Source organism: Prunus dulcis, chromosome 1, assembly GCF_902201215.1.
Source record: "Prunus dulcis chromosome 1, ALMONDv2, whole genome shotgun sequence".
In the NCBI taxonomy this organism is placed as follows: Eukaryota; Viridiplantae; Streptophyta; class Magnoliopsida; order Rosales; family Rosaceae; genus Prunus; species Prunus dulcis.
The window spans coordinates 42,429,612-42,447,910 of NC_047650.1; the positions used below are offsets into that span (position 1 = coordinate 42,429,612).

The 18,299-nt window shown below is 37.0% G+C and overlaps 4 protein-coding genes across 4 annotated transcripts; 1 reads left to right on the forward strand and 3 right to left on the reverse strand.

The window, feature by feature from the left end:
- Window positions 1–510: 510 nt before the first annotated feature.
- On the reverse strand, window positions 511–1,804 carry LOC117628402 (pathogenesis-related thaumatin-like protein 3.5). The gene is made up of 3 exons (XM_034360853.1): window positions 1,744–1,804; window positions 820–1,489; window positions 511–671 (listed from the first exon to the last, which is right to left on the reverse strand). Exons 1-3 carry the CDS (start codon window positions 1,802–1,804, stop codon window positions 536–538), a joined length of 867 nt encoding a protein of 288 aa, XP_034216744.1. The 3' UTR covers window positions 511–535.
- A 6,591-nt stretch (window positions 1,805–8,395) lies between these two features.
- On the reverse strand, window positions 8,396–9,507 carry LOC117614312 (elongation of fatty acids protein A-like). The gene has a single exon (XM_034343072.1). It carries the CDS (start codon window positions 9,337–9,339, stop codon window positions 8,530–8,532), a length of 810 nt encoding a protein of 269 aa, XP_034198963.1. The 5' UTR covers window positions 9,340–9,507; the 3' UTR covers window positions 8,396–8,529.
- Window positions 9,508–13,160: 3,653 nt separating this feature from the next.
- LOC117614279 (elongation of fatty acids protein 3-like) lies at window positions 13,161–14,318 on the reverse strand. The gene has a single exon (XM_034343034.1). The coding sequence runs from the start codon at window positions 14,161–14,163 to the stop codon at window positions 13,348–13,350; it is 816 nt and encodes a 271-aa protein (XP_034198925.1). The 5' UTR covers window positions 14,164–14,318; the 3' UTR covers window positions 13,161–13,347.
- A 798-nt stretch (window positions 14,319–15,116) lies between these two features.
- On the forward strand, window positions 15,117–17,098 carry LOC117620284 (F-box/kelch-repeat protein At3g06240-like). The gene is made up of 2 exons (XM_034350451.1): window positions 15,117–15,178; window positions 15,874–17,098. The coding sequence occupies exons 1-2, from the start codon at window positions 15,117–15,119 to the stop codon at window positions 16,976–16,978; spliced, it is 1,167 nt and encodes a 388-aa protein (XP_034206342.1). The 3' UTR covers window positions 16,979–17,098.
- Window positions 17,099–18,299: the final 1,201 nt, after the last annotated feature.

An 18,299-nucleotide genomic window follows, 5' to 3' on the forward strand; every position in this document is an offset into this window, starting at 1 on the left:
GTAGATAATGCTTAAAATGTTTGGCATGGCTGCAACTGTTTTTATTCACATAATGTGGTTGCAAATGTCATAGTAAGCAAAGCTTTTGGTAAATTAGATTTATGCAGCCTGCAAGTTAAGTTCATGATAATACAAAATCATACTAGTAGTACATGTTATTGGGATAGAGTGTGTAAATTAGTGGGAAGGGCATTTGCATGAGCATAATTTATTTTCAGGCATCAGGACCCAATCATGGTTAGTTGTTGCTAGTTTCAATTTTGGAACATTTTGGTTGTTTAGGGTTTGCCATGGAAACTCTGAAATCCAGTCGGATTTTGGTCTATTTGTTTATGCTCATTGTGTTGACAAGTTCTGTATACCCATTTGTTGTAGCAATATAACAAGGTAAAATACATGCACTTGGAAAACTTTGTATTCTCCTTGCACTTGTGAAGTAAGCTCAATAGAAAATACTGGAGGAGGAAATAATGTGAAATAAATACAGCTACAAAGTACGAACGTGGAAAAAGTGTGTAGCGCTGTGAAGAATCTGCTAAAACATAGACTGGAAACTGAGAATCAAGGGGAATGCGAGCATCAATGGCCACCATCTTTGAGAGAGTGCTTTTAATTCCTTTGATCCATTGCAAACAAGCTGCTTATCATGATAAGAGCACACCGTTTGGTTCCTAAGCCCAATTTTGACAAGTTAATTGTTAATGCATCTGATATATCCTATTGACCGTTAGATTTTCATCCGGATTAGAATTCGGTAAGTGCATTAAGGTCAGTGTCAAAGAAAACCCAAAAGTTCATTTGGTTTAAATGTGATCTTACCTTGATGCGCAGAAGGTGACAATGAAGTCTGCACCAGAGCATGTTATAATACTGGTAGGGTCATCATATGCAAAACTATATGCTGCAGGGCAAGCTTGTTTAAAACTCCTTGAATAATTAGTAGGTAGACATGTCTGAGGGTTTCCAAATGTCCCTCTACAGCAGTATTCATCGGTGTTGAACACGTTGCATGCACTCCGGCAAGCAATGACTTTTCCTTCGGCCTTAGCTGCGAGCTCTGACGGGCAGCTCTGCCTCAAGTCCCTATCACAACCAGCAGTGCTGCAATTGCCTTTACCATTGTTAGTAGGTTTAACAATTACAGGCAAATTAAAGCCATCCACCAGGCTAACATCATAGTAATCAATCTCCTGGCCGAGTGTAAATTCGGCAATTGAGGCAGGTGGGCTGCCGGGGCCTGTACAGTTGATGGTGGTGCCGCAGCTACCTGTTTGGCATTTGCCATTGCCATTCTTGTCAAAACTGCAGCCGGTTCGAGCCCATATTCGACCATTCCAGTCACCTGGGGCTGTATAAACTGTAGACTGGCCTTGCTTCAATGTAAAACCACTGCCACTGAAGTTTTCACTGTGTGTTATGCCAGGCCATATTGTCTCCTTGCACTCATTTACTATGGTGAAGGTCTTTGCACTTGCATATAACTTAGCCCCTAACCCACAATTCAACAAAATGGGCAACAAGTTTTGTAAGCCTAAAAGTCCAATAAATTTGCCATTTGAAAAATTACAACTCAAGATTTTTCCTTTTTTGTAATTTTGACTTTGAAATGTAAGCATAAGAATGCTGCATGCTATTATGATGCAAGTGCAAAGTTAAATGTGAATTTTGAAACATACAGCAGGACCAATAACTCAAAAGAAAAAACTAAACTAAACTAGGCAAGAGAAGGGATATATATATTACCGCATGCTATTAGAATGGCGACGAACAAGGATCCAAGTAGGGCATTGGGATGGTAAGCCATCTTTTAGTTCCTCTCTGGTTAGCTCACTGACACTGACAGTACAAGTGTATTTGAAGTGAACTAAGGAAAGAATACGTGTGGAAGAGAGTGAATCCCCAACTAGTGACAGCCCAAAAGGCTTGCTTATTTTGTCATATGATACCTTGCCTCAACTCAATGCTATATACTGGCTTTTTTTTATACAAGCGATACTAAGAAGGGGGGAACCGAACCTAGAACCTCAAGTGCAAAGGTAAATGTTTTTAATCACTTCAGTTACAAGTTCCTTATTTTTCCCTTATGTTTTTTAAATTTCTTTTCCATTGGAAAAAGCCAACTTGAAGCAGGTCTTAGGATCAAAATTTCTCTGGCTATATCCAAAACAATATCACTTTATTAACATATTGTTGTTGTAAGGACCGGCCCTGGGCCTGGGCCGCAACATTATATATATTGTAAATAATATATATATATATATATATATATATATGTACATAGCTCATGCTCATATTAAATAGATTTGAGTGTTTAAAGCCCTAAATAACAATCACTTTAAATCTTTAACAATATAAGGCCCATATTTATAATTTAAACATTATAAAATTATTATTTTTGTAAAACAACAAACATCCAATTAATCCAAACACTTCTTTCAAGAAAAAATATATTTTTTTTTAGAGAACCTCGACGGAACAAGGGAAGCTTTATTGATAAAACGAAGAATTACAACTGGTGGACAAAATATCTAACCCTGACTCAAAGAATCACATAATAAGGTGTCCTGAATAAAATCAAGGAGCACCTCAAATCAAATAAAGTTGTCCACATTATGCAGACCAAATAGAGCAAGTCGGTGTGCAACACCATTTGCTTCCCTATGGGTAAATTGAAAAAGAGAGACAGAAATATGTTTCTGTAGATGCTTTACATCTTCAACAATGATACCAACGTTTGAATAATCATGTCCTGCTCGCTTTACGTAGAGTTGCAACCACCACAGCAGAGTCTCTTTCAAAGATGGGAGATGCAATCCCAAGTGAGAGAGCAAGCGCCACCCCTTCACGAGCCCCATGCATGTTCAGCCGACATCACTTCCCCAACTGATTTCGCCATTGCAGCCACAAAACCTCCATTCTAGCAACAACCCCAACAACCCCTCTACCTGAAGTAGGTGGCTTGACGGTGGTGTTGCCTATCTAATAGCATCCTGCACGCAATTAGTTACTTTGAATAGAGTGTCATTTACCGTAATAAATTCATGCACATATTGTTGAGCAAAAACCACAACATCATGTGGAGATCGTTTACAAAGAAAAAGAGGTCTCATTTTAATTTATGCCCCTAGGTCACCCAAAAGTCCAGCCGACCTTGATTGTAGCATGTTGTGGATCAGAAATCATCTGACATGAAATAGGCTTTAGAATAATGCTCTTAAATCATGCAAATTTGTGACTGGTGGCATAACAACCAGACAAAGATGAGTTTACACAACGTAACAATCACAATATCCAATTAACTATAACTATGTTGACTTGAGAGTATAAGGATTTTAATCCATGGCAATTAATAAAAGAATTGGGTCAATCAGTTGGCCTGGGCCGACAAAGGACAGAGACAGTATAAAAGGGAAATTGTTCATTTGAGCAAGGGCCGACAATCTTTTTCAACAAACAACCTTACACAAACCCTAATTCCTTTCTCAAGACATATAGGTTTTCCAAGGAATTCAAGGCGTACATTAGAATCCTTTGCTTGATTTCTTAGACTCTGAGCCTTCCGTGGCTTGAATCTTCGAGGTTTGATAACAGCTCTGCAAGTTCCGACACTAGTGTCAATTTCCAATTGATCCTTATCATTTTCAAGGTGTTGTTCTCATTTGCAGTGCAGGTTCTGACGCTCTTTTCCGATTGTTACCACATCTTCCAGACCTTTTAAGGCTATTCCGGTGGTTCTGAGGCTTGAAGATTTGGGGTAAACACTATCTTAGAACTTTTGCTTTTGGTTTTTGCTGAGTTCATCAATGACTTCACAAGGTATATGTACCTTCATGTGTTTATGATACGTAGAGAACATGTATTTATGGTACAGAGGATGTGTTTACAATTATTTGGACCGGTTTATTGATGGTTAGCCTGAACTCAGACCAAGCTTTAAATATTCTCACCAAACATTTACAATTCAAGTTTAGCCTTCTTTTTTTAATTCTGTTTTAGTCTATTACATGTGGTATTAGAGCACTCATGTACATTTAAAGGTCTACAACATAATCAAATCATGAACATGATAAACCTTAGTTTTTGCCCCACATGCATTTTCCAATGCTCGATGTTTGATGGTTAATTTGTATTCTAATTACACAATATATTATGTTTAGGGTTATTAGTGTTTTTTTTAGTACAAACGAGGGGTTTACATAAATATTCATTGGATGCATGAATTGGTCCCTTGTTTACAAAGGAGGGATTTATGAATTTTTTGTGTGTGTTTCCTCTCTGTTGGAATATAAATTATTAACTTTTGAGTCTTTAATAGTGTAGATGATGAGATTAATATTCAACCATTTTATAATATAAAATTAAGGACAATTTTGATTGTAATGAATGGATAAATTATTAATCAATATGAAATGATATTATGAAGTGGGCTAAACCGAGTAGTTAGTATTGTATTAACTTATTAACCGGTTAGCGCTTGAGCTCTCCTATTCGAATTGTTTTATAAAATTTTGTGAAGGGCCCCCACTAATGCAAAATTTTGGCTCCGTCATTGGCCCTAGGCATTGTGAGTTGTCTTTGTCAAATTTATTAGAGGGTGGTGGGTGGCCTCTACTGAACAAATAAGCAAAAAATAACTACTTTGAAAAAGAACAATTGGGTGATTTACCGCAACCTTTGTTAAAGATGATGTAGACCTAAAGGGAAGACCCTTGTAGACTTATTCACTACCCCAAAAGAAAAAGGTGAGGAGAGAGGAGGGGAGGAGGGGCAATGACGCTTCTTCTTTGTGCCCGCTCTGTGGAGTTATTCTTTGGGACTCACACAAGGAAGCGACTAGATCAATAGCCGCACTTAACTTTATTGGTCAAGATTTTTAGTTTAATTTCGAGGATAACGTATGATTAATAATGAAACTGTCCTCTTTCAATTTCCAACAAAATTGTAACACATAATTCTTAATTACAAATTACTAGGCTTGTTCAAACGGAGGCCATTTATAAATAATAAAAAAATAAAAAAAGCAAATATAGTATTTGATTGAAAGTTAAACAAATTACGTATTTTAATTTAACGATCTGAACTGTCTATTTTTTAAGTTTTTATTTATAAGTTTTTCTTGCAAAAGATTAGACAAATTAAGTCATCTAATTAGGACTAACAAAATCGACTAATATGGTAAAATACTAAAATGACAAACATTATTAATTGAGTGATCAAATGGTTTCGAATTCAAAGTGATTTTTTACAGAAAAATCTTGGAAGAAATGCTTAAAATATAGATAATTCAGATCATTGAAATAGAATACAAAGTGACCCAATAAGAGTGTTCCTTATTTGAGGCATTCGTCATCTAAAGCCAACTTCTAACAATCGTTTTTTTTAAAACAAAAATATTGCTGTGATTATTATCTTATTGTGGAACTAATAGATGCTATCTTTACCTTAGGACCATTTGGTTAATGCCTAAAAACAAGCATGTAGATGGAGCTCCATGACTTATTAAAGGAATTAGCAGGAAAACAAACAAGAAACGGGATATAGTCAGGACTGATGATGAGGCCGTAAAATCATCAAGGCCATTAGCTGTAGCTGCCTACCCTTCGATCACCAACCAACAACATTTAAGTCGATACCCCTCTGCACTGCAGTCTGATAGATACCCACAAAAACAAAAACAAAAAAAAAAACCATTTTATTGATAATCAACTCATCATTCAATTCAATCGTTGTTTGAAATGGATCTCTGATCCATGCATGTGCTTTTCTGCCAAATTTATGTAACCATATCCCTACCAAATATAATGCAAGTACTCTATTTATGTTTTTCCTTTTAGTCTTTCATCTCTTTATCCAACCCTACTAAATAGTAATCTAAATTAATATATATATATATATATATATAGTTCCCCTTTATTGATGAATTCCTCAAATAATAGGAATACCCTTTAGGGTTCCTTACAATTTTTTTTTTTCAATGATCCAAACCATCTGTTTTTTAAGTCTACATTCATAGATAATCCTTGCAAAAAATTAGACAAATCGGAAACCATATCGACATCCAATTGTGTCCTAAAAATAGTATTAAAATTTCAAAAACTCAATTGAGTGGTCAAATGATATCAGATTCAAGTGATATTTTTGTAGAGATGATCTTTGAATGATTATCTAAAACATAGATGGTTTGGGTTAGTGAAATACAATGTGGAGTAGGCCCGACAAAAGTGTCTCTCAAATAAACTTATTTAAATAATCTCTCAATAGAAGAATGGATGCTCTCTTATATATATATATATATATATATATATATATATATATAATATGTACTGGTTTCAGAGAACAGTCTTCAGAAAGCAAATGAGTAAGAGAGAAGGTTGGAGTGATGGTGGTAGCTAGAGGTAATAAGTGACAGTTATGAACTTATGACTTGGCTAGAGGTAAAAGTGTAGCGATGGATATAATTTTAATTTTATTTATATCTTTTGCTTAATTACAAAAGTAAGTTGCGACGCTAAAAATCGCTTGAAAGAGATGAAAAACGAATGAATATATGCAACACTCACAAACCAAACGTGTGAGATATATTGTTTTTGCACATGGTGAGAGGATCTGAACCTTTGACGCTTGAGTCTTTTACAACTTTCCGTACAAAATTAATTTGGTGGCACTTCTATCTTTTTCTTAATTTATATTTTTTGTCGGATTCTACCTATATATTTTGAAGCATTAATTTTCTTAAAGGACAAGGATATCATAAAGTATTCATTGGACAACAGTGCGATTTTGAGAGTTACGTGCGAAATTTAAGTTAGACATTCACATTATCTAACATGAAAATACTAAAATTAAAATTACCACGAATGAATTGATGTTATAAACAATATAAGTATAATGAGCAAAATTATCTTTCATTAAGACATGCATGGTCTAGTGGTAAGGAGTGTTAATGTTGTATGATTGCTCATGGGTTCACTGATGCTCTGTGCAATCCTCAAAAATTTGGGATCTTGTGTGGTAACACCACCTGCACATCCTCAAAGCCGCCCTTATATATCCATTAGGGATGGAGCTCGAAGAAGTTCTGAGTTTGTGAGGGGAATGACATTGCCTACATTCTGACCCCTGCCCACCAATAAACTCATGGAATAATGAGTGGTGATGGTGTACCGTATATATAGTTAGCAATTATTAAACTCAAAAAGAAAAGAAAAAATAAAGTCCAAGAATTTGGCTCCTCTCTACATGTCTTGGCATTACTTAATGTTTATCCTTGTAGTACTATTATAAATTCATAGATTATATCATCTATATATATCTTTAAGTTTAACTATTACAGATTCATAGATAATATCATGTATCTAACCTTTAATTTGTTTTAATAGAAATTTGACGATACGAATAAATGAACTCGATTCTAATTATTGTAATTAATCTTCTGAGAGGACGTCCTAAATAATATCAAAGGCACTTCAAATCACACAAAACTATTCCTAGTAGTTGCATACCAGCAAAGATTTCAAAGTTAACTTTCAGTTTTGGTTAAAGAAATGTAAAGCAGCAATCACATCACATGTGTTTAATGATATAGCTGGCCATAAGGACCCATTGTTTGAACAATTGATGTCATATATATACGGAACTAGGATTGTATGTGTGGAGGGGCCGAATTAATAACACGAGTTTTTGAAAGTAAAATCCAATCTTACAACAGTAAATAATAGAATAAAAAAAAGACATTGGTCTTGAGTATGGAGCCTTTAATGATGTGGCTGTGCATTCCCTTTTTATTTTGCAATAAACATTTACTATATAATTGTTAATAAAATTATTATGAACTAACGACTATAGGGTTTGCATTTAACCACCTACTAGTAATTGCATTGGGGGGTTATATGGTTTATCCTTCCTCAAAATATGATCCGCAACCCATACTACAGTGTATGGCAGGCCCAGCTTGGCTCTGTCCCCTGTGCGCGCAATTAACACTTGACTTACCACAAAAGGACAGCGTTCCAAGAAAAGGGATGCGTGTCCCTTTGCATCTTATACTTCCAAACCCTCGTATAAACCCAACAAATTAAAACACAAGCCAACGGGTCTAGTCCAGTGAAAAAAGATCAGCGATCTCATGTTTGAATTTTTATGACACTTAAGCACTTTGGCATTGTGTGTGAAAACCCACCTCCCCGTCCTAACTACGACCGGACAAAAAAAAAACAACTTTAAAAAAAAGAAAAAAAAAAAAAGAAGCAAAATGGGGTGTTAACCACTTTCTTAATTCTATACTACTACCTAGGGCAAAGATGATGCTGACAAACAAAATATAGCAACTATATATATACTACTAATATGCCAACAATAATACTAAAATATATGCTTATAACAGAGAAGAGGTCTGTGATTCAACACTTCACTTTTAACTAAAAAAATTATTCAAATATGAAAATTAATAGAAAGCAATTAATTGATGCATTATAAATCAATAACACAAAATACATTCAAGGGAACTACTTGATCTCATCATCATCATGATCACAAATCCTTCTTGGAGCTGCCATAACTCTTAGCATGGAAGTCCATGAACAAAGCCAAAAGAGAAACATAGAAAAAAATATTGAAGCACCATCCCCAGATCCCGCAGCAACCCGACCCGTTAAAGTGATAGATGAGCATCCAAACCAACCCCACGAAGCTTGACATGAACTGAAATATTTGAAACTCGGTGACCCTCCTCTTCCACTTAGGCCTCACCCCAAGCGCAGAGAGCAAGTAGTAGGTGTACATCACCACGTGCACCGTGGCGTTTGCTACGATCACCGCCGGGAACAGAGACTGTGAGGTGTGGAGCCAAATGTAGCACATGACCAGCACCATTGTGTGGTGGTACACATGGAGGAATGTCAGCCGTTGAAAGGACCCACTAAGGATGATCAAGAAGGTGTCCACAAACTCGTAGATTTTGGAGAGGTAGAAGATGTACGCCCAGAAGAAGAGAGGCCCCGTTGGTGGGGTTTTCGGTGGGAAGCAGATGATCCAGAAAGGGTAAGGTGCGTAGGAGAAGATGGAGACCAGGGAACCAACGGCCATGATGAGGGAGAGGAGGAGGAGGTTGAGGTTGTGGAAGGCGGTGATGGGTTTGAGACGGCGGGGTTTGATAATTGGGAGAGGGAGGTGGGAGAGGAGGAAAGTGAAGGTGAGGTAGGCGATGATAGTTAGGGATAGGAAGAGTGGGCTTGAGGCCGGGGTTTCACTAGGGCTCCATGAGAAGTGCAGGATGGCTGGGTGCTTCACAAGCCAATACTGAAAGGTAGTTGAGATGTTGAGGTTCATGTTGAGGTCCATGGGTGATCGGGGAGGCTCAGGCGCCGTTTCTCGGTTGTCAAACGATGGTTTAGGCGACGCCGGAAGGGCCAAACAGGCAAACGGGCAAACGGGAAGGGAGATTCTTGAGAATTTTTTTTAAGTGAAAGCTGTGGGAGAGAAGAGATGGTGTGTGTTGAAGTGCGGGAAGCATAGGACTGGTGTTGGGGATTTCTAAGAAGTCTAAATTTAACCATCTTTGGGTAAAGTGGGGCCCACAAAAGCAGGTAGCAGCTCTGCAAGCTGGCTGCAGTAAAAGAAGTAAAACCCTGAACCAACGCCTATCTCTCATCTGCATTTATTTCTGTGTGAAAAATTAAAAACCCTAACAATAACCAGAATTCTACCCTAATTTTTTAAAGAGAAATGGGCTTGAGGAGGAAGTAGCTAGACTTTTTCAAAGTCTGCGTAATGGATCGACCTTCCATCTTTAATGAGTTTGGAGTCTCAGTTGTTATATGCATTCCATGTTTTGTCAGAAAATCAGGTAGTGGTTGCGTTGGTTGGAACCTGGAGTGAGAGAAACGTTTTGCACATATGAATACAAATTCATGTTACAGATTAATTCATGCACATCTTTTATATGTAAATATATAGTCGTACGTACCTTTTATTTACTTCTACTTTTGTGAAATTTGATTTTAGCCATCGATATCTATTTCTTCTCGTCGTCCTTCTCAAGTTCAGATTTCTGTTGTGCCGCCCATCTATCAGATTCATATCACTCTCACCAATTCAAAGTTACTAACACAAATTCATTACAAAAGTCCAGTCATCAGTCAGTGTCATCACATGCGGCTTGTTCTTCTCAAGTTTAGTCCAATCCAGAAGTCAATATCTTCCACTTCTAGCCTTAGTTCGACGCTTTTTATTTATTCATATGGGGGGTTGATGATCTATGTATGTACTTTTTACCATCAAGATTCAACCCTCGAATTCATCAACTTATATCCTTTTGAACTCCAATTGGGAGGCCCTTCAATCTTGCATGACAAAGTTTATAATCTAGGATGAATAGAGGTGGCAATCAAGTTGTAGTGGATCTTTGTTCGAGTATGTTGTGTCATTAATTTCTGTTTCTAGATGAATATTTAGTCAAAGATTATTAATCGCCGCGTATGTAATTATTTAGGAAATCTATCACCGTGAACGGTGACCATACCAGAGATCGCAACAACATATATATATAATAGCGCAACTCCACTGTCCCGAGTAGACGTATTGACTAAAACCTACCGAGCAGACTATTAAGTCTAAAAGGTCCTAGAAATATGTTCAGTACAACCCGATTGAATGAAATAAACTTCTCAACACCGTTCACCGAGCATTGTGGGTATGATTTGTTATGCCTCTAATGGTCAGGGCTTACTTTATCAAGAAAGGAGGGTGAGAGTGACAGTAGATTTGAGAGCTTGGGGAAGATGACGATTGACTATCTCATAACCCTACATTTAAACCACTTCGTCAACCAAATTTTTAGTGAGGTGTTAGCTGCAAACCACGCAAATGAGTATCATTTTTATGCTCATGTGGACTCCACTAAAAATTAATAGTAAAAAATATAATATTTAAAAACACAAACAAGGACCATGAAATTAAAAGTAATTTTGAGTAAAAACACATGCACCAAAAAAATGGTTTACCCTTCTAAGAAACATATGTGACTCATGATCATTCATGACAATAAAAATCATCTAGATGCTTTGATGCAGACAGATTAGTCCTTTGGTATACTTGGGCTATTGGGATAGACTACATACATGAAGAAAGTGTTCATTCATTTGGAATAAATACTTGTTCATGCATTTTGGGATTATTATCTGGGTTCATGATATAGTTATCTATAATAAATAAGGGGATTTGGTTCATGGTAGGGATATCTCCCTTATATGTATAAATAGTTGTTAGTTTAAGAGCATCTCTAATAGCCTTTTCAATAGCGTTGGAATGTTAAAATGGGTGAGCCACATAATCAATCAAAACCCTCTCCAACAGCCTTGTCAAACTCAAAGCTACAATCTCTTTCTCTCTCTTTAGAACTGATAAGTTGATCTTGGCTATTCAAAACATTTAATTTTACTTTGGAAAAATGAAACCACCTTGAAAATGTAAAATACATGCATTTTTTCTTTTCAACATATGTTCATTTATTTTTTATATTTTTTTTCCATAACATTGCATTAATTGAATTAAAGAGTTTGCTAGGACACAAAATATTCTTAGAATCAACAAAGCTTGGAAAATCTACACTCTCTCCTTATTATGAATATTCTTAGAATTACCAGAGCTTGGAAGTTTATTTCAGCGTGTATCTTTTCGTTTTTCTCAAAGTGCCGCGCTGCATAATGTTTTATACAAAATCAAAATTTGTCTGCAAACGTTCAAATAATTTTTTAATTAATAAATAGCTATGGCATTCTCACGTTTAATAACCGATAAATAGTATTTAATTGTAATATTGTCTGCTTTCCATGGAATAATTAATTTGTTAAACGAATTTTTAGTTATAACATTTACTAATAACTCACTATATCAACTCAAACTGTTGACAAAATTGTTAATCACTTTGAGCTAAAATGGCCTTTTCATTCAATGTACTAAGAAGTGGAAGTGGAAGTGGAAGTGGAGATGATGAGTTTGATTTCATTATTTGTTGTGTGTTTGTGTGTGAGTGAACTATTGACAAGTCAAAAACTTTAAATTCATGCATTCATGAGCCATGAGAGCAGAATGCCAGTAGTAGATGATATAGCTAGCTACCAAAGCTTCAAACTGTTGCTTTCTTTGAATCATATACATAGATATATATAATTAATGAAGGTTGATATGGTTGGTTTGGCATTAAATTTTATCGAAAACATCACAAAATAAAATAAAATATATCATGAGTGGTTTCATTACTAATAACATCGATACACATTTTATATGATTACAATAATTAAATTGGGGACAATATCCGTGTTAGTAATCAGCCATTGGTAGCTAGGTCTACCCTCTAACTTGTATCTTCTTCATATCAATTAAAGGAGACAAGTGGGAGTATGTGTACAATCCATTTGAATGGAGCCCATTATGTGTGACTTCACTTCTCTTCAATGTTTGACCATCACATATGGTTCATGAATTAAGGTTATTGGGCAGCTCCACATTTAAGCTTCTCCATATTAATATTGCTCTGTTGGTAACCAGAAATGTACTTCAGTTTCCAACCACCCTCTCTCTCTCTCTCTCTCTCATCTATATCATCTCTATATGTCCAGGCATTGGTTCCACTTTGGTACTGGGCTAGGTAAGACCTATTTCCATTCCCTTCACCAATTTTTTTGATGGATGGAAGAGGACAACAAGAAGTGGAAAATTGATAGATATGGGCAATGGGGTCTTTTGGCCCCCACCATTTTTTTTTTAAATTTTAATTTTTCCTTTCCTTACTATTGAGTGAATATGCACTTGAATCCAAACAACTCGGAGTTTTTTATTTTAAAAAAAAAAAAAGAAAAAAAAAAAAAAAAAGAGGCAAGGTGTACCATGAAAGGCCCGTATTAAATTTCATAAGTTGGTTATGAAGCTCCCATAATTGAAAATTCAGCGCTCCGCCCCACGACTCAATAATACTGAAGTCACACAAGTAAGCAAAATGAAATTTGCCTAATTTGTTTGGTTTGTAAGGGCATTTTCAACGGAGAAGAAATTAAATCAACAAGACGTTGAACAACTAAATCCTTTCTTCTCTTTTTTACTAATTTGTAAAGTATTATTTTTCTAAATTCATAGAGAAATACTGCAGTTATGACCATTTCCACAATATTTTTTGTTGGGCGAGAAAGAAAAAACTAAAGAAAAGAATGGTACATGAGAAGCCAAGATACAAGGAGAGAAATAAATGAAGGAAAAATGCAACCAACCAATCGCTGCCGTCTAAATAAATGGCATTAAAAATAGCATCATTGCAAGCTTGCAACAACAACTACCACACTCTGATCAAAAAGATCAGGACCCTTTATCCTTTTGACCCATTTTCTTTCTTTTGGCATAACTCCTGACGTGAAAGTCAACGAAAAGAGCCAAAAGAGAGGCATTGAAGACCGCGTTGAAGCACCAGCCCCAAATCCCGGAGCAACCCGACCCGGAGAAATGCAGGTACAGCATCCGACCCGACACCGCGAAGCTGAACAAAAACTGCACGATCTGGCAGTCCGTCACCACCCGCTTCCACTTGGGTCGGATCCCAACCGCACACAGGAAATAGTATCCGTACATGAGCACGTGAACCGACGCGTTGGTCACGAGCGCCACCGGGAACAAGGACTGGCACGTGCGCAGCCACAGGTAGCACATGACCAGCACGGTCGCGTGGTGGTACACGTGGAGGAAGGTCAGCCGTTGGATGGAGCCACTCAGGATGATGAAGAGGGTGTCGAGGAATTCGAGGATTTTTGAGAGGTAGAAGATGTAGGCCCAGAAGAAGTGGGGCCCAGTCGAGTTAATACGGGGTGGGAAGCAGAGGATCCAGTCTAGGCTTGGGGTTTCGGGGGAGAGGATCGAGAGGGTGCATCCAACGGCCATGACGAGGGAGAGGAGGAAGAGGAGGAGGTTGTGGACGGCTGTGATTGGTTTGAGGAGGGCAGGGTTGATGGGGGAGAGAGGGAGGCGGGTGAGGAGGAAGGTGAGAGAGAGGTAGGAGAGGAGAGAGAGAGTGAGGAAGAGCGGGGTGGAGGCTGGGGTTTGGCCTGGAGCCCATGAGAAGTGGAGGATGGATGGGTGGTTGACCAGCCAGTATTGGAGCGTTGACCAAATGGCGTTCATCGTACGCGCTGCCGTGAGTGAGTGGGAGTGAGTTCTGAGTTTGTAGTTGAGATGGGGAGCTATGGGGTCTTCTGCTGAGTTAAGATAAGGTGAGGGAGTGGGAAACTCATTGCTATTGACGATGACTATGTGCTACCAACCTTCTTTTTAGCTTTTTTTTTTAATCTTTTGCTGACATGTGTAATTTCTTTCTCAGTTAAATTCACTGTCGAATTCAATGGTAATTATTATTATTATTATGAATTTTAGAATATTAATTTTAAAGAAAAATTTGTATGAAATTGGAATATTGTTCAATTTTATCTTTTGAATTTTAATTTGATTGTATTTCCCCTTTTCGGTAATTTCCATTATGTAGAATCCACAAGATTACTTTTTAGGAGCATATAGGACAGTCTTGATTAATTTTTTTTTTTTTTTTCCTTTTTAAGTCACAAAGTCTCATGTACTACAAATGTTTTCTACGATATTAAAATTATCGTTTTGAAAAACCATTCAATAGCCTGTTTACAGTTAATATACAAAAATTTAGAATAAATCTTATATTCCAGGAAATTTGGCTCCTTGAGAAATTTATAAAATGGGGTGTAGTGTTGTAGTTCTTTCAAATAAAGTGCTTTTATTGTATAATTGTAGCTAAAAAAAATTGAAAAAGCTTCAAACCTTATAAGTGGATTAAAAAGAGTATTAGTACTTTACTTTCTTTATTTTCATCTTTTTTGTGCACTCACAAGGTTTTTGACAGAAAATCGATTTTTTGGGGGAATTTAAGCACGTCGTCAATTGGATAAGAAAACTAAGACATTGAATATCATTGTGTGAAATTTTGAGAATTTTCTATGAAGCCATTTGTTCTAGAATTTCCAGTCAAGACAGCCTCCCGTCAAAACTGCACTGCTGTGGAGATTCAAGCGTTGGAGACTTTCCCGATTTTTCCAAGCGACGTGTGATATATGCCTGAAAAGCTAAGAGACAGAGCTACAATTCCCATATTTTTCCAGAATTGTTTTAGAAGGTTTAACAACCCCAAAACGTGCGTGAAAGTTAGATGTTAGCTTCCTTTTTTTGTCAGACAGTTAGTTTCCTTTAAGTTGTTTAGGGTTTTGTTTTGTTTTGGTAGGTTTTTCCAGACATTTTTTGAGTAAGTTTATGTTCTATTATACTATATAAGGCCAGTCTACGCTCTCTATACTAGAAGAAGAGAGCTTTAGACACGCCACCATTCGAGGTTCTATTATTTTCCTTCATGTATATTTCTTGTGACTATTGTTGGTTCGTGCACTTATGAGTAATTTAATTTGGAATTTTTTAACATTCTTTTTCAAATGTTCGGTAATCCACATCAAGAGCCTTCATGAAACATATGACACGCTTGTGTTAGATATATATACCAGTGATTTATTGTCTAATTTCCATATTTAAAGATTAGAGGTATACAGAGCTATAATGATTTACTATTTAAGCTTCGCAAAAGAAGCATTACTAGGTTTATTATTTCCAAAGTGAGAAATCTATATAACCCTATTAGATATCTCTCATATTTCAAATTGGTTTTGTTTTCTATTTTTCTTTCCTTGGGATTTCATACTTTGAGTAGAATTCTTATTGCTCATTGAAGTTTTGATCCACACAAGTTTCTGAAGCCAAGCAAAAACTAAGTTTTGAACCAAGTTTTTTTTTTTTTTTTTTTTTTGGTTCTTTCTGGTGTAGGTGTTTCAGCATCCCCATAGAACTCATTGTCGACATACTCTTAAGGCTACCAGTCGAATCTCTAATAAGACGTGGTTGTGTGTGCAAGTCATTGCGTAGTCTCATCTTCGATCCTCGTTTTGTTATGACTCACCTCAACAACACAGTCACAGGCATCAACATGAACATGAACATGAATCTCTTGGTCTCACATAATGACTCTCTTCTTTCGATGTACTGCGAAGGATCCAAGGATGGAGATGGTAGTCATCTCGCAATCAAGAAGGTTGATCATCCTGCAGTAATGGACCCAGATGTGTGTTTGTGTATTTTGGGCTCTTGCAATGACTTGGTATGTCTAGAAATCGGCGACGACAACTCCATTATTATATTATGGAACCCTTGTACTAGAGATACCAAGGTGTTAGCACAACCTCCATATCATTTCCAAGACAAGATGTTTCACGGATTCGGTTATGATTCTTTAACTGAAGATTACAAGATAATGTTGGCCACTGAGGGGCCTTCTGAAGTTATGATGAATGTCTTTTCACTAAAAAGGAATTCATGGAGGACTTATGAATACCTTGCTGATTTGAGAACGACTGATCAGCAGGGTTGCTTCTTAAACGGAGCTCTTCATTGGATAACGTCTGGAACTATCACCTCTCTGGATTTAGCAGATGAGGAATTCAAGGAGATTGTGCCATTACCCTATTGTGGCAACACGGATTATAGCTTCGAGGGAGTTACCAGTGCTCGAAATTGTCTTTATCTGTATAACGACCCGACTGAAGACACAGATTTTTGCATATGGATTATGAAGGAATATGGTGTCAAGGAATCTTGGACTAGAGTCATAAAAATTTCATCAGAGATTTTGGCTCAACAGGTTTTCGTGGAAGTGGATAAACTTGAGCTGAAGGTTGTCTGCATTTTAGAGAATGGTGAAGTTTTGATGGATCATGAAGGAAAGGTCTTGGTATCATATAATCCCAAGACTAGGACATTTAGGAATATTATTAATGGTAAAGAAGATGATGAATTCCAAGCAACTACTTACCTAGAGACTTTAGTTTCGCCGGTAACAGCAGCAGAGGGTGGTGGTGGTGCAAACAATATGTGAACTCAGCCCAATTCCTTTTGCCCTTACTGTTTGTTTCTGGCTTGTTCCTTTTGTTTTCTGCTTCAAAGCCTTAACCTCAAATGTGTGTTGTGTATGCGAAACAATTTTACTTTCCAATCAATAAATAAATAAAAGGCTGTAAATGGGGAGATATATGGAACATCTATCTTTTGCAACAATTAAGGCTCTTTGAATATCAGTGTATGCAAGAAGACTTGCCGAAGTTGGACAATATACTTCAAAACATCAAAAACCATATTTCCTGTTCATTACAATCATAATTGTTCTCGACGAGTTTTCATACTTTTTAATCTTTGCATAGCAACCTCATTAGCTATACTATTAAAAATGTGTTTCTCAATATATGCAACCAAGCAATCATTCATCCATAAATCCACCATTTGATTGCGTAACCGATTTTTCACAATATCCATAACAGAAAATACTCACTCTACACATATATTCGTTTATGCTCTCTGTCTCTTTGAAGTAGTTTTGACCTGGTTGAAATATCATTAGATCTTGGGAGAGGTCTCTAAACATGTTTGTTTTGAAATATCATTGAATGAAGTTACCCAAACAAACGAAGAACATGACCAGAATCTATGTCGAAACATGTTAGCAAGATTATTAGAGGGACGGAAAGAGACAGAGATGATGGATCATGGATCAGTCCACTACAGCCAAGCTTTGAAACTCGTCGCCAGAGATGGCCACTTCCATGACATGTTCAGGGCCAAATTCTCCATCGTTTTCCAGGAACAACTTGAGCAATTTGTTGGAGAAGCCAGTCAACACCGTCAACCCTGGTTGTTTATAAGGTATCAACGGCTTATTCTTGTTGTACTCTGACAAATTCCAATGCACATTCCCGTACCCCTTGTCCTCAAACTTTGACTTTATATCATTATATATATACATCCAGTCATTGACTTCCACAAAACGTTTAAAGCCAGGGTGATTGAACACAAACAACTTCTTGACCATCTGCTCTGGCTTCAAATTCCTCTTCACAGCCTCTTCAAGAATCAAATCAAACATTTCTCTAAAAGCAGTATGATCGCATGTTATCATCCTCCTCCTCAGAGACTCATACTTGTACCTAAGATCGTGGCCGCCTTGTATCAATTCTAGCTGAGGCGAATCTTCATGGTAATTGATCACCTTCCCTTTCCATGGCTCTTGACTCAGTTGAGAAACCAAGAGTCCCATAGCAATCGACACTTCCACGGAGTCCTCACACATGAATTTCGGGTCGACACCGCCGGATAGAACCAAACAATTGTTGAGTATGATTGCCTTGCTTTTTTATGTCCTCCAT